This window comes from Marmota monax, unplaced genomic scaffold (assembly GCF_021218885.2).
Source record: "Marmota monax isolate L192 unplaced genomic scaffold, Marmota_monax_Labrador192_F-V1.1 WCK01_AAM20220418_F8-fsc00004, whole genome shotgun sequence".
Lineage (NCBI taxonomy): Eukaryota > Metazoa > Chordata > Mammalia > Rodentia > Sciuridae > Marmota > Marmota monax.
In genome coordinates this window covers 20,105,481-20,121,913 of record NW_026692881.1, presented here as the reverse complement: position 1 = coordinate 20,121,913, position 16,433 = coordinate 20,105,481, and the positions used below count along the sequence as shown (strand labels likewise).

The following is a 16,433-nucleotide window of genomic DNA, read 5'->3' as shown; positions in this document are numbered from 1 at the left end:
AAAAGTCGCGCTTTTCATTGTGGCTGCAGCCTTCATTCAGCCCACGAATATCTAGCAAATGCCCATGTGGGCGCCACGTGCACCGGCCACTGGAATCGCCTGCTAGACCCTCAACACTGGGCTCCTTCCACTAGAGTCTGGGGTCCCTTTGCACAGAAACCACTGTGCAATAAATAATTTGTAATAATGTTAATAGCCCAGCGATCCAAAAATTCTTGGCCCGTGGGTGGATCATTTTATTTGATGGTATATTTTTTCCAACCCATTTGTCATTTTTTGTTTTGTATTGTTTTGGTTTTTGTTTGTTTGTTTGTTTGGGTATTAGGGATTGAACCCAGGAGCACTTTACTACTGAACTATATACCCAACCCTTTTTATTTTAATTTTGAGACAGTCTGCTAGATTGCCCAGGCTGGCCTCAAAGTTGCAATCCTCCAGCCTCCAACTCCCAAGCCGCTTCAACCCGTTTGCTTTTTGATGTTTAAATTTCAACAGTCTGGTCAAGTACCACCACTTCTTAGCGTTCTTGTAGGGACTAACTTTCTCTGCTAGGTCCTTGAAATCATTTAAGTTTCTAAGCCCCACACTATGCATTTGAGTTTCTAGCTCCCAAATATGTAATTATTAATTGCAATTACATATGAGCTATTATGTTGCCCTAGAACGTAAGCTCATTGAGAACCGGGAACTCGTGCTTCTCTTGACCAAAGTGTCCCCTGTGCCTGGAGGAGGAACTGATGCCTAAGAAGTGCTTGTAAATACAAGCCCATCAAATGAGTGACTATTTCATCCCCAATCAACAAGAGATGGGCCTCTGCTGCTGACCTCCCAATAAGGCTGGCATTGCTGAAAGAGGACAGAGGAGTCATAAAAATTGGAATTGATCACTCGTGACTGCGGTTGAGAGTCTGATGAGGAGACTCTACCTGGTCTAACTCCTTCTTCTGCCTCAATCGTTCCCCGTCGGCCTCAGCAATGATTCGCAGGAGTTTTCTCTCCTCAGCCTCTTGCTTTTCAATGAAGTGTTTCGTCTCCAGGGCTTGTTGTCTCAGCTTCTGCAGCTCCGCCTGACAAAGAGTAAATGATTTGAACAAATTTCCTTCAACAGCAGCACAAACCAGGACGACAGGGCCCAGGTTTAGATGCCCAGTTAGGCTTATGCTTTCTTTGATGTTTCATTGAACATGATTTGATCACTCTCACAAGCCCAACAGAGACCTACAACACACACACACACACACACACACACACACATGCATGCAGGGCCACTGACAAGGAAATAGCAATGCCCATTACGGTGACCGTGTTTTTCTGTGAGTTGTGCCCTTGAGGGATTCCTATCACTTGTCTGTATACATGTAGCTTCATTGGTATTCCACAGCATGGCTTCTCTCACCAAGAGAATTCACTAAGAATGGAGCAGAGGAAGATGCAGGGGTGAGGACAGGCTTCCATTCCAGGCATGGTCCTAACGCAACCAGTACATTCACTGCAAAGAAAGAGCCCATTGCAAGCAGAAATCAAATTAGCCAAAAATAATTTGAACTACTACTATGTGTCTATCTAATGGAAGCAGCCTGATGAGAAAGAAGGGCCAGACTCAGCTGTGAGCTCTCTGATAATGTGTCCCTGATAATGTGTCCCTGATGACCCAGCTAAAAAAAAGATGTAAGCCACCAGGCACAGTGGCGCATGCCTACAATCCTAGTGGCTCAGGAGGCTGAGGCAGGAGGATCCAGAGTTCAAAGCTAGCCTCCACAACAGCGAGGCACTAAGCAACTCAGTGAGACCCTGTCTCTAAATAAAATACAAAATAGGGCTGGGCATGTGGCTCAGTGGCGAGCGCCCCTGAATTCAATCCCTGGTACCAAAAAAAAAAAAAAAAAAAAAGATGTAAGTCTTAGTCCTAAGATATTTCCAACCCAGATGATACACAAATATTATGCAAATATTAATTAGCCCAGGCAACAATTTTTCAGTAGCTTTTTTTTTAATCATGAAGTAAATTTATGTCACAGGAGATCAAAGGAAAAGTCATCAGTGAACCAGGGTCATCAGGGACACATTATCAGAGAGCTCACAGCTGAGTGTGGCCCTCGAGGTTATATGGAAAGCACAGGAATGATGCGGAAGAGGTGCTATAAACTGAGAGAAATTCTTCTCATTGAAGGACAACCCACTTCTATTCCACAAGTAGGTTTGTGACTACATACCCTCGGCACAATGCTGCATGTTTTACCAACTCTTTTCTCCATTTTACTAACGCAATCACAGAGACAAAAAAGCAAATAAGTACAGCCAGTAAGTAGCAGAGCTGAGAGTCCAGCCAGGCGCTTTGGATGCCAAAGCCTGTGTTCCCTCTATTGTCACCACCCCATCGATCCCAGTGAAATCAGAAGTAAGAAGAAGGATCCCGCACCCACTGGAGACGATGAACAGAGCCACTGGGGTGAACACACCATCAACCTGTGTGAGGAGGACATGAGAAAACACAGGAAGGAGTTTCCACTTCTGCCTGGAGTAGAGAAGAAAGAACCAGTCAGGTCCCTGGCTGTCGAGAAGGAGGCAGACCAGGAAGCCACACTCCCTGTGGCTGGAGTAGAGAGCTAGGTAGGAACCAGCAGGAGGTGAGGCCGGTAAGCAGCTGGGCTGGACTGGGAAGGGCTTTGCACACCATGCACAGGATGGAGCACACACTGAGGAACCAAAATGTGTCTTTGAGAGGTTTTGTGCCCAGCTGAGAAGGACAAGTGACCCAATCGAATGAGGAGGGAGAGCTTTGCTTCCCCCCAAACCATGCCTGAGCTCACAGGAGACATGATAAGATGACATTAAGGCTTCAATGTGTCAATTGCTTGCAGGTTGCCAGATGACAGTGAAAGACTTGTAAGTTTTCCTTTCAAGTAAATATTGGGACTCACACACACACACATAAACACACACCCAGAAAGGTCACCAAGACAATAGACAACTCCATTCTTACACGTGCCTGTGAACCAACCCAACTCAGGTCAAGGTCTGCCTCTCACTCATGAACACCAAGAGTCATGAATGCCACACCTCAGCAGCAGTCATGAATGCCCCCCAAACCGCAGAAGATACCAAGATCCCAGCAAGAGATGTGCAAATTAAATGCAACCAGCTACTGTAATATAAAACCAGGGGTTTCTTTTATGACATTTTGTTTGTTCATTCATGAAATATGTTTTTTTCCAGGGATAAGCAAAATGAAATGCTTATTGAGAAAAGATCTGGTCTAGTATTTACCACTTACAGGTTTTGCCTGATAGGAAAGTCAGGGAAGAACCAGCCTTTCTGTTTCTATAATCATTTAAGGTGACAGCAGAGACAGCAATAAAATACCTGTTTGGCTCCTGCTTCCTTTAATAAAACTTTTATTTTCCCATACCTGCAACACTCACTTCTCTGTTCCTAAGTGCTGAGAGCTGATCAGAATCCATCAGCAGAACAAAATGAAACCCCTGTTATATTAAAATGCAATCAACAGTGTGTAAAAGTATCTGTCTGGAATGTAAAACCGTTCGTGCGTTTGGCATTGCTGGGTGCTTGTTTCATAATATATCAAAATTCCGAGTGGTCTCCTTATGTCATAAATTTATGGGCTGTAAACAAGATGTGGCATTAGACGCTGGCAGCAAATGTGAACATCAACAAAATACCTTGGGTCTAATACATTTAGCAGTTATAAATCTGAGCTGTCTCACCCAGGAAAGATGGGAACAACTGCTGTGCACCCAAAATCACATCAAGCAGCATCTTGGAAGGGACCTGAGGTTTCTGCACCCATCAAAGTGTTACTGGTGGCAGGCAGTTGTAATGAGATGGCAGGACACACCATTCAGTCACTGCCCCTGTCATGGTATGATTTTGTGGAAGGTGTTTACAAACTACATACCATCTCATTTGCTTGGAGCATAAAACATATCTCAAGAGCTACCCTTGCAAGAACCTTGTCCGTTCCTGCATGGACGACCGAAGTCTTCTGGCCACAGAGGAAGTAGGCTGTCTTTCTCTCCCCACCTCGTCCCTGCCACCCTTTCTCAGATAACAGCTCCCCCTTTCTGTCATACTACAGAATCCATTAAGTAAAAGGATGTGGTGCCCTGGAGCGAGGTCCTAATGTAGTACTGAGCTCTGGACCCAAGAGAATTTGTCGTTGGATTATTCACCAAGAATCAAAGTGCTGTCAGATAGATGAGGGATGATTGGGAAGTGATGAGACAGAATCATGGACCTGTTAGGACTAGAAGACAGACACTGCAAACAAGATGGCCCCTTTGGTGCTGATGAAAACAGGACTGGCACAGACTGGGCAAGGGGACACGGATGCAGCAACATCTACAGAGAACATTGACATTGTCATAACCATGATATGCTGACATCGTCCAGAATCCCAAGAAGTCCAAAGAACCCGGTAGCAACTGGAGAAGGAATTTGGGAAGGAACAAAATTTTTCACTTGAGGAGGATACAAGAGGGTGATGGTGACATATGATGACAATTGTTTGTTTACAGGCTTGGAGAAGAAGATTGGGTTGTCCTATCGAGAGGTATATCATCCTAGCAAGCAGGCTAGGCTTGTCCCTCCATCGGGGATTATGTACACACACCACTTTGTAGACCTCACAAAAGTAAGATGAATGTGTCATGGGGCAAAGTTACTAGAATCAGTCCTCCCTCCCCCACCCCGTGTTGGTTTGCAAACTTTAGATGCATGAAATCCAGAGACCTGTGTAGAATGTGATTCAAATTCTTAAGCTGAAAAAGTCAAGAGGCTGAAACTCAACACTGGAGCTGTCATATTTTTCTAAAGAATGTCAAACAGGCTTAATGATAGGCTGAAATTATCCAGTCGGAGCACCACTGCAAGTCATCCTTGGATAACCTCAAATAATAAATCAGGTGGGTATTCTTCCTCTGTTCCCCACTCTTGCCTTAATGTGAAATGCTGGAAGAAAAAGCATCCAGCTCCACAAAGCCTCCAACCAGTGACCCAAAGCCATCCCAACCAGGGATTCCCCATCTGGAGCTCACCCTCCAGAGCAGAAACCTTTTAATCACCCTTCATTCCACCAGCTATCAACTCTGCTGGTCCAGGGCCACAAAACAGGACCCTAATGCCCTTTATTTTATTTTATTTTATTTTATTTTGATGCTTTTTTGGCGCTATACGTAGATGCCTGTTGGTGGAGGACATAATTGAAGTAAATACTAACTCACATCAAAGTATTGGTCTTTTGTACAGAAATCACTTATTCGAGAGCAGAATTTTACAGCAGGCAATTAATTCCACCCTGGACTCAGCTATAGGTAATAGTTAATCTCTTGGATAAAGCATCACTTGGGAAACAGAGAATCAATGTCATCCTCCAAGAGAAAGAAATGATTCACCCAATGGATTACCCGGAAGCCTTGATAACGTGGGCCATGAGGCCCCTGGTGAAGCAAGGTTTATAATGAGATCCTTCTGATTCATTCAGCAACAAATAAACCCCATCCCACTGCAGGTTCCAGGGTGGATGAACTGCTCCCATGAAACTGTGTTTGAACAGGGGATTAGGGCAAAGATTTAGGATATTTTCAAGTTTTAAAAAATGCATGTATATTTCTTTATATGTAAATAAAATTTAATGCAGAATTATTCTTTTTCTATCATAAGTTGCAGTTGGAGAAATAAAAGTCTCAGGTAAATATATCAATGACCGTATCTTTTTTTTTTTTAACCTTATCTCAGTGGTTCTATTTCCATGAAAACCTACCATTAGGTTGCCAAAACCTACCCATTATTAGATTGAGAGTGTATATTTCTATCTATGGCATCTTAGAATCAAGGAAATGTGATATTAAATCTGTCCAATGCTAGACATACTTTTTTAAGATAGGGACTACATTTGAAAGCTAATATAGCCAAAACTGAGGTGTTCAGTCTCTAATTTGTTATAAACGGTTCCTGTGAGCAGTTCTGAAGCATGCACATTTTCAAAGGAAAAAATACCACCATTGTCTCCTTTTTTAATTCCTTTAGTCACATGAAGTAAAAGGGAAATCCATTGGATCCAAGGGGGAAAGGAAATGATGTCAGGGTTAGTGATGTGTGCAGTGAAACATGTTTGGTTAGAGAATTTGAAATGGTTTAATTATTTGGTATGTTTTCTCAGAGTCCTTATGTTAGTAGAAACAGAATATTCTACACTGGTAGATTTGAAGGATATGCCCTAGTAAGATCTATGGAGACAGGTGGTCCCTAGAAGAACAGCTGCAAAATTCTTAGACCCACAGAGGAAAGTGAACATGAACCTGGCTGGGAGCAAACCAGGTGAAGACAAATCTCTCACACCTGGTAGTTAATGATTCTTCAGGCAGAAAATTCACACATACACAAAGGAACTTGACTAGGAACAGAGAGACAAACTGTCATCATATAGAAAGACACAACCAGAGAAATGAAAGTTGTGCTCCCTTTGTGTCCAATGAATCAAAATGCATTCTGCTGTCATGTATAACTACCAAGAATAAATTTAAAAAAAAAAAATTTAAAGGCCCAGAGGAGCTGGGAAGGGCTGGGTGAGCGCACAGAGCTGGACCAGGGCTGCAGATGGAAAATCCTGTGAGATCTGAGAGCTCAAGGACTTATTAGGCATCTGGGTATCTTCTCTTTCCATTGATGCAGGACAGCCAGCATAAACACGCTGTTCTGCCTATGTGCCACTCCCTCCCTTGTTCCACTGCAAGCCCTGATGCCTCTTGAGGATGGGTTGGGAAACCGGCAGTGAAGACCATCAGCAGCCTGGGTTGTCATCCCCGCCCCTGGGTGCCTTCAGTGAGTGGAGACTGTCCCTAGTGGGTCAGTGGACCACTGGTCCACCGTGTCTCTTATAAGGTCTGTACCTTTAGTGTCTCCTTCTCCTTTTCTATTCGCTGCTGTTCCAGATTCAGCTTCACAAGCACAGACTCTTTGGCAGAGATTTCTTCTTTCAGCTGATCTACCTGATGGGTCATAATCTTTAACTTTCTCTTCATTTCTGTTATTTCATTCTAACAAAAAGAAAGAAGAAAGTGAATCAAATAAGCATCACCATCTCTATGGAAGTTCGAGACAAAGTTCTCTTGACCAATTACGATGGGCAATTCTTTTGTGTCTTCAATGCCCGTCAACCTCAAAGTACTTCATAGCAATGACTCAAAACAGTCTCATGAGACATATACAAAGTATACATAATGAGTATCACACACACACACACACAACCCTTTATTCCTCTCCTTATTAAAGGAACTGGAAGCACAACAAACATCATAGCTAAAATATTTCAAAGCAAAGCTCTGCAATTAAATGACAAGAGTGTACTGCCGCTTCTGATTCTCGGTTGCCATTAGCAGTTTTAAAAATAACAAAGAGGAGAAAGGTAATCCTACAGAATAATTAAAAGAAGGACCATGATCTCCACATCCTATGAAGTTGTGTCATTTCCATTTCAAACCACCTGACAGTTCTGTATGAATCAGTCTTCTTTCCCAGGTGAATTGCACAGGACTGCTTCTTAATCTCATCTTAACTCCTGCCATGAGGGCACCAGAACCTCTTTTAACCCAGGGTGAGCAAGAGTCAAAATGCAAACATATAAATATGTTCTTTACCTGCGCTTCAACCAGGTTTTTGCTGTACAGGTTCCTGTCTGACCTCACAGCTTCATACAGGTTCTGTTGCTGTTTTAACTTAGTCTCCGATTCAGCTATTTTTTTCCTATAGTCAAAAATCTGCATTTCACGGATTTTTATGTCTTCCATGTTCATGAGGACCTGGAGGAAACAGAAGTATAGGAATATGCTTGAACAGCCCATCTGTGCTTACGGTCATGGGACAAATAGAGTTTTGTTTTGTTTTGTTTTTAATCTAAAGGTGGCTGGTAGAGATGCCAGCGATCAGAAAATCTGACTGCGACAATAATCATGGCAGCACAACACAGAAATTCCACCCCACTGATTAGGTGCAAGCATATATCTCATCTGCACTGCAGTTCTGCTCAATTATGAAGGCTTAACACAGTTATTCTGTGAACACAAGAAAGAAAAAGATGGAAAAATTCTTTCAATTCTGGAAAGTCTCTCCTGACTACCCCACCCACCAAAAACGAAAAGAAAAGAAAAAAAAGCCACAGGCTTATTATACAGAGCTTAAGGGAAAGCACTAGAAAGATAAGACATAATTTAGCTGTTTGGCCATACAGGCTGCTTTATCACATCAACCACCAGAAAGAAAAGTGGCCTTTAGCCCTTGACAGCAATTGAAACTGTGTCCTACCAATGTCAAGGCCATTCCAGCAAGGGAACTCAGAGGACTTCATAAAAATGCAATCTATTGTGCACACAACATTTTTAGGAAAACGGGAAGCCAGCAGGACCACCCCCTTTTGGCAAGTATGAAAATCAGGGCCTGAAATCCCGGCTTCAGTCAATTCCTCTCAACATCAGCTCATAGAGTAGAAAGTACGAGTCTCAGTTGCAGGTCCACAGAAATTCATTTTTTTTTTTAAAGGACAGACTTCTTTAAAAATTCCTTAAGAAAGCTCAGCCTGGTGGCACACGCCTGTAATCCCAGTGACTTGGGAGGCTGAGGCAGGAGGAGTGTCAGTTCTAGCCCAGCCTCAGCAACTTAGCAAGACACCCTGTTTCAAAACAAAATAAAGAGGCCTAGGGTGTAGCACCCCTGGGTTCAACCCCCAGAAATGCCCAACCCAAAACAAAATCCATTAAGAAGAAAAATGTTAGTGAAGAAAACATTGAATCAATGAAACTAATGTGCCTAATTAATGTTCAATGGCTAAAACACATAAGGAGAAAATTCTTATGGAGATTTCATGTCATTTTAGTGGATTTTTCTTAACTCATGGTTATAATTAGAGGAAATAGAGCAATGTGACACAGAATGGAAGAATGAGGACATACTTGAAGTAACAGCCCTAAAAGGTTCCTCAGAGGAAGTGACATTATGCCTAGAAACTAAAGGTGGATAAGGACCATAGAAGTCTGTTGTTTAAAATATTTACCCTTTATGTCTTTATAGAAGCATCTTCCAAAGTTTTTGTATAAATATTTAAGGAAGGATGGGATTCAATTTTAGTAAATGTCTTTCAATACATATCATTTTGTATTATTTTCTTATTGGAGCAATTAATTTGATATACTTACCAGTACATTTTCCATTTAAAAAATCTTAGTTCCTTTATACATAATACAAATTCCATAATTTAAAATAAATTCATAAATGGGAAAAGTACATTTCTTTTATTTGCTTGGCTTTTCCTTTTCCCTTGAACTCCCATAACCACCCCTCTCCATGTAGTATAACTTGGTTAACCATCTAATATGTGCCTTTCATATTTTTCTTTTGAGTTTTGCATAATTTATTCAGGCCTACAAATATAACAATAAAAACTCATATTCATCAGGTGCTTCTTCTGAACATGGCATTTTATGGGTATTAACTCATTTAATCATTACAAAAATTCCTGTGAAATGTGATGATTCCTATGAAATGTGATGAAATGTGATGATTCACCTCCCAATTTTGCAAGGACAGAAACTGAGGTAAAAATTAAAAAAAAGAAGAAGTAATATTCACCAAGTTGGTCAACGAGTAAGTATACAGCTGCAAGAATTTTTTTTCTTTGTCTTTTGTTTTGCTTTGCTTTGGAGGTTTTGTTTTCTTATTTTTAGGCAAATGGGATCTTGGAATACATGTTTGCACTCTGTTTCTTAGATGTAATAATGCCTTGGAGAAATCATCTGAAATAGCTCCAGTCCATTCCCTTCTAAAGGTGCATAATGTCCCACAATATGAGTGTGACACCCTCTCTTGGCTGTTTCTCTGTGACTATTCACTTGTTTCCACTTTTCTGCCACTTTGAACCAGGTCACAGGAAACACTTTGTACCTGTGTTCTCCTTCACCTGTGCTTTTAATTCTGGGGGATGGATTCCCAGGAGTGGAATAGCTGGCTTGAAAAACATACATATTTTTAACTTTAACAATATTGTTAGATTGCTTTCCAAGATGGAAACACTTTACATTTCCATACCACCAGCAAGAGTTTTCTTTTTTTTTTTTTTAGTTTTCATTGTATTGCATTTTATTTTTTATTTTTTTTTTAGTTGGCTTTTTTTTAAATTTTTTATTGTTGGCTGTTCAAAACATTACATAGTTCTTGATATATCATATTTCACAATTTGATTCAAGTGGGTTATGAGCTCCCATTTTTACCCCATATACAGATTGCAGAATCACATCAGTTACACATCCATTGATTTACATATTGCCATACTAGTGTCTGTTGTATTCTGCTGCCTTTCCTATCCTCTACTATCCCCCCTCCCCTCCCCTCCCCTCCCCTCCCCTCCCCTCTTCCTTCTCTGCTCCCTCTACTGACATTCGTTTGTCCCCCTTATATTATTTTTCCCCTTCCCCTCACTTCCTCTTGTATGTACTTTTGTATAACTCTGAGGGTCTCCTTCCATTTCCATGCATTTTCCCTTCTCTCTCCCTTTCCCTCCCACCTCTCATCCCTGTTTAATGTTAATCTTCTTCTCATGCTCTTCGACCCTACTCTGTTCTTAGTTACTCTCCTTATATCAAAGAAGACATTTGGCATTTGTTTTTTAGGGATTGGCTAGCTTCACTTAGCATAATCTGCTCTAATGCCATCCATTTCCCTGTAAATTCTATGATTTTGTCATTTTTTAATGCAGAGTAATACTCCATTGTGTATAAATGCCACATTTTTTTATCCATTCATCCATTGAAGGGCATCTAGGTTGGTTCCACAGTCTAGCTATTGTGAATTGTGCTGCTATGAACATCGATGTAGCAGTGTCCCTGTAGCATGCTCTTTTTAGGTCTTTAGGGAATAGACCGAGAAGGGAATAGCTGGGTCAAATGGTGGCTCCATTCCCAGCTTTCCAAGAAATCTCCATACTGCTTTCCAAATTGGCTGCACCAATTTGCAGTCCCACCAGCAATGTACAAGTGTACCCTTTTCCCCACATCCTCGCCAGCACTTGTTGTTGTTTGACTTCATAATGGCTGCCAATCTAACTGGAGTGAGATGGTATCTTAGGGTGGTTTTGATTTGCATTTCTCTGACTGCTAGAGATGGTGAGCATTTTTTCATGTACTTGTTGATTGATTGTATGTCCTCCTCTGAGAAGTGTCTGTTGAGGTCCTTGGCCCATTTGTTGATTGGGTTGTTTGTTCTCTTATTGTCTAATTTTTTGAGTTCTTTGTATACTCTGGATATTAGGGCTCTATCTGAAGTGTGAGGAGTAAAGATTTGTTCCCAGGATGTAGGCTCTCTATTTACCTCTCTTATTGTATCTTTTGCTGAGAAAAAACTTTTTAGTTTGAGTAAGTCCCATTTGTTGATTCTAGTTATTAACTTTTGTGCTATGGGTGTCCTATTGAGGAATTTGGAGCCCGACCCCACAGTATGTAGATCGTAGCCAACTTTTTCTTCTATCAGACGGCGTGTCTCTGATTTGATATCAAGCTCCTTGATCCATTTTGAATTCACTTTTGTGCATGGCGAGAGAAAGGGATTCAGTTTCATTTTGTTGCATATGGATTTCCAGTTTTCCCAGCACCATTTGTTGAAGATGCTATCCTTCCTCCATTGCATGCTTTTAGCCCCTTTATCAAATATAAGGTAGTTGTAGTTTTGTGGATTGGTTTCTGTGTCCTCTATTCTGTACCATTGGTCCACACGCCTGTTTTGGTACCAGTACCATGCTGTTTTTGTTACTATTGCTCTGTAGTATAGTTTGAAGTCTGGTATCGCTATACCGCCTGATTCACACTTCCTGCTTAGCATTGTTTTTGCTATTCTGGGTCTTTTGTTTTTCCATATGAATTTCATGATTGCTTTCTCTATTTCTACAAGAAATGCCGTTGGGATTTTGATTGGCATTGCATTAAACCTATAGAGAACTTTTGGTAATATCGCCATTTTGATGATGTTAGTTCTGCCTATCCATGAACAGGGTATATTTTTCCATCTTCTAAGATCTTCTTCTATTTCTCTCTTTAGGGTTCTGTAGTTTTCATTGTATAAGTCTTTCACCTCTTTTGTTAGGTTGATTCCCAAGTATTTTATTTTTTTTGAAGATATTGTGAATGGAGTGGTTGTCCTCATTTCCATTTCAGAGGATTTGTCGCTGATATACAGGAATGCCTTTGATTTATGCGTGTTGATTTTATATCCTGCCACTTTGCTGAATTCATTTATTAGCTCTAATAGTTTCTTTGTAAACCCTTTTGGGTCTGCTAGGTATAGAATCATGTCATCTGCAAATAGTGATAATTTAAGTTCTTCTTTTCCTATTTTTATGCCTTTAATTTCTTTCGTCTGTCTAATTGCTCTCGCCAGTGTTTCGAGAACTATGTTGAACAGAAGTGGTGAGAGAGGGCATCCCTGTCTTGTTCCAGATTTTAGAGGGAATGCCTTCAATTTTTCTCCATTCAGAATGATGCTAGCCTGAGGCTTAGCATAGATTGCTTTTACAATATTGAGGTATGTTCCTGTTATCCCTAGTTTTTCTAGAGTTTTGAACATAAAGGGATGCTGTACTTTGTCAAATGCTTTTTCCGCATCTATCGAGATGATCATATGATTCTTATTTTTAAGTCTATTGATGTGGTGAATAACATTTATTGATTTCCGTATATTGAACCAGCCTTGCATCCCAGGGATGAATCCTACTTGATCATGGTGCACAATTTTTTTGATAAGTTTTTGTATCCGAGTGGCCAGAATTTTATTGAGGATTTTTGCATCTAGGTTCATTAGAGATATTGGTCTGTAGTTTTCTTTCTTTGAAGTGTCTTTGTCTGGTTTAGGTATCAGGGTGATGTTGGCCTCGTAGAATGAATTTGGAAGTTCTCCCTCTTTTTCTATTTCCCGAAGTAGCTTGAAAAGTATTGGTATTAGTTCCTCTTTAAAGGTTTTGTAAAACTCTGCTGTATACCCATCCGGTCCTGGGCTTTTCTTAGTTGGTAGTCTTTTGATGGTTTCTTCTATTTCCTCAATTGATATTGGTCTGTTTAAGTTGTCTATATCCTCCTGACTCAATCTGGGCAGATCATATGACTTAAGAAATTTATCTATGCCTTCACTATCTTCTAATTTATTGGAGTATAAGGATTCAAAATAATTTTTGATTATCTTCTGTATTTCTGAAGTGTCTGTTGTGATATTGCCTCTTTCATCCCGTATGTTAGTAATTTGAGTTCTCTCTCTTCTTCTCTTCGCTAGCATGGCTAAGGGTCTGTCGATTTTGTTTATTTTTTCAAAGAACCAACTTTTAGTTTTGTCAATTTTTTCAATTGTTTCTTTTGTTTCAATTTCATTAATTTCAGCTCTGATTTTAATTATTTCTTGCCTTCTACTTCTTTTGCTGTTGTTTTGCTCTTTATTTGTTGGTTTTTTCTTTTTTTAAGGAATGAACTCCAAGCAATGAATTTTCCTCTTAGAACTGCTTTCAATGTGTCCCATAGATTCCGATATGTTGTGTCTGTGTTTTCATTAATCTCTAAGAATTTTTTAATTTCTTCCTTGATGTCTTCTATAACCCATTGATCATTCAGTAACCTATTGTTCATTCTCCAAGTGATGTATTCTTTTCCCTTCCTTCTTTTATCGTTGATTTTCAGTTCCATTCCATTATGATCAGATAGGATGCATGGTATTATCTCTACTCCTTTATATTGTCTAAGAGTTGCCCTGTGACATAATATATGATCTATTTTTGAGAAGGATCCATGTGCTGCTGAGAAAAAAGTGTAACTGCTTGATGTTGGGTGGTATATTCTATATATGTCAATTAAGTCTAGGTTATTAATTGTGTTATTGAGTTCTATAGTTTCCTTATTCAACTTTTGTTTGGAAGATCTGTCCAGTGGTGAGAGAGGTGTGTTGAAGTCTCCCATGATTATTGTATGGTGGTCTATTAGACTCTTGAACTTGAGAAGAGTTTGTTTGATGAACATAGCTGCACCATTGTTTGGGGCATATATATTTATGATTGTTATGTCTTGTTGGTGTATGTTTCCCTTGAGCAGTATGTAGTGTCCCTCTTTATCCCTTTTGATTAACTTTGGCTTGAAATCTATTTTATTTGATATGAGTATGGATACTCCTGCTTGTTTCCAAAGTCCATATGAGTGATATGATTTTTCCCAACCTTTCACCTTCAGCCTATGTATGTCTTTTCCTATCAAATGCGTCTCCTGTAGGCAGCATATTGTTGGGTCTTGTTTTGTGATCCATTCTACTAGCCTGTGTCTCTTGATTGGTGAGTTTAAGCCATTAACATTTAGGGTTATTATTGAGATATGGGTTGTTCTTCCAGCCATATTTGTTTATTTATGTTACTAAACATGGTTTGTTTTCCTCTTTGATTATTTTCCCCCCTTTAGTGTCCTACCTCCCACTGTTGGTTTTCATTGTTATTTTCCATTTCCTCTTCCTGTAATGTTTTGCCAAGGATGTTTTGAAGAGATGGTTTTCTAGCTGCAAATTCTTTTAACTTTTGTTTATCGTGGAAGGTTTTAATTTCATCTTCCATCCTGAAGCTTAATTTCGCTGGAAACACAATTCTTGGTTGGAACCCATTTTCTTTCAGTGTTTGAAATATGTTATTCCAGGATCTTCTAGCTTTCAGAGTCTGTGTTGAAAGATCAGCTGTTATCCTGATTGGCTTACCCCTAAATGTGATCTGCTTCCTTTCTCTTGTAGCTTTTAAAATTCTCTCCTTATTCTGTATGTTGGGCATCTTCATTATAATGTGTCTAGGTGTGGGTCTCTTATGATTTTGTACATTCGGCGTCCTGTAGGCTTCTAGGATTTGGGGTTCTCTCTCATTCTTCAAGTCTGGGAAGTTTTCTCGTATTATTTCATTGAATAGATTGCTCATTCCTTTGGTTTGAAACTCTGTCCCTTCCTGTATCCCAATGACTCTTAAATTTGGTCTCTTGATGTTATCCCATATTTCTTGGATGTTCTGCTCATGGTTTCTTAACAGTCTTGCTGAGCTGTCTATGTTCTTTTCAAGTTGAAATACTTTATCTTCATTGTCTGATGTTCTGTCTTCTAAGTGTTCTACTCTGCTGGTAGTATTCTCAATTGAGTTTTTAAGTTGGCTTATTGCTTCCTGCATTTCTAGGATTTCTGTTTGTTTGTTTTTTATAACCTCTATTTCCCTGTATAGTTGATCTTTTGCTTCTTGGATTTGTTTATGTAATTCATTGTTGAAGTGATCTTTCATTGTCTGATTTTGCTGTCTGATGTCTTCCTTGAGACTCCAGATCATCTGAAGCATGTATATCCTGAATTCTTTATCTGACATTCCATCTGCTGCAGCTATTACCTCTTCTAACGTTGAGTTGACCTGCAATGCTTGTGGTGCTTTCTTTCCTTGTCTCTTCATACTGCTCGCGTTCCTTTCTACTTGGTGAAACTGTTGTGCTATTGAATTTTCCCCCTATATATTTATATTGGTCTTGTATAGTTGCAAAGTCTCCCTCGCAGGCGCGGGCGGCGGCTCTGTCCCTCTTCGGGCCGCTAGGCTTGTTCTGTCGGTGGTCACAGTTCTGTCTACTTTGCAGGCGCAGGCAGCGGCACTGCCCCTCTACAGGCCTCTGGGGCTGTACTGCCAGTGGGTCGCAGGTCCGCCTACCTTGCAGGCGCGGGGGGGGGGGGGGGGCGGCTCTACCCTTCCTCAGGCCACTGGGCCTGTTCTGTCTCTCGGTTGCAGGTCTGGCCTGTTCTGATGGTGGTCACAGTTCCATCTACCTTGCAGGTGCGGGGGGTGGGGGGCGGCTCTGCCCCTCAGCAGGCCGCTGGGCCTGCTCTGTGCGTGGTCACAGTTCCCTCTACCTTGCCGGTGCAGGGGGAGGGGGCGGCTCTGCCTCTCAGCAGGTCGCTGCTCCTCTTCTGCCGGTGGGTCGCAGGCCCGCCTACCTTGCAGGAGTGATTGGAAGCTCTGTCCCACCGCGGGCCACTGGGCCTTTTCTGTCGGTGGTCACCTGGCAGGCGCAGGGGGTGGGGGGTGGCTCTGCCCAAGAGTTTTCTTAATAGAAAACTACCCTCTCAGTTTCAGGATAAACCCTCTTTGGTCATACTGCATAATTCTTTTAATGTACTATTAGATTTGGTCTGACACAATTCCATTTAGGATTCTGCATACATATTCCCAAGTGATATAGCCTATAGCTTTCTTTTTAGTTTTATTTGAATGTCAAGGTCTGTGCAAATTTCATAAAGTGAATGAAGCGTCTTTCTGTTTACACATTCACTCACTCACTCATTTATTCACTCACGTAAGAACATGTACTGAAGACCTTCCTTTTGCAGAAGCTATAAAAGGA

The 16,433-nt window shown here is 40.8% G+C and overlaps 1 protein-coding gene across 1 annotated transcript in view; it reads right to left on the bottom strand.

The window, feature by feature from the left end:
- The window catches only part of Cfap58 (cilia and flagella associated protein 58), a 103,478-nt gene that overhangs the window by 51,187 nt on the left and 35,858 nt on the right, over window positions 1–16,433 (bottom strand). The window contains exons 10-12 of the mRNA XM_046450449.2: window positions 7,656–7,817; window positions 6,909–7,055; window positions 927–1,067 (exon numbers count right to left, since the gene is read on the bottom strand). Of these exons, the coding sequence (XP_046306405.1) occupies window positions 927–1,067; window positions 6,909–7,055; window positions 7,656–7,817 (450 nt within the window). The remainder of the gene's footprint in view (window positions 1–926; window positions 1,068–6,908; window positions 7,056–7,655; window positions 7,818–16,433) is intronic.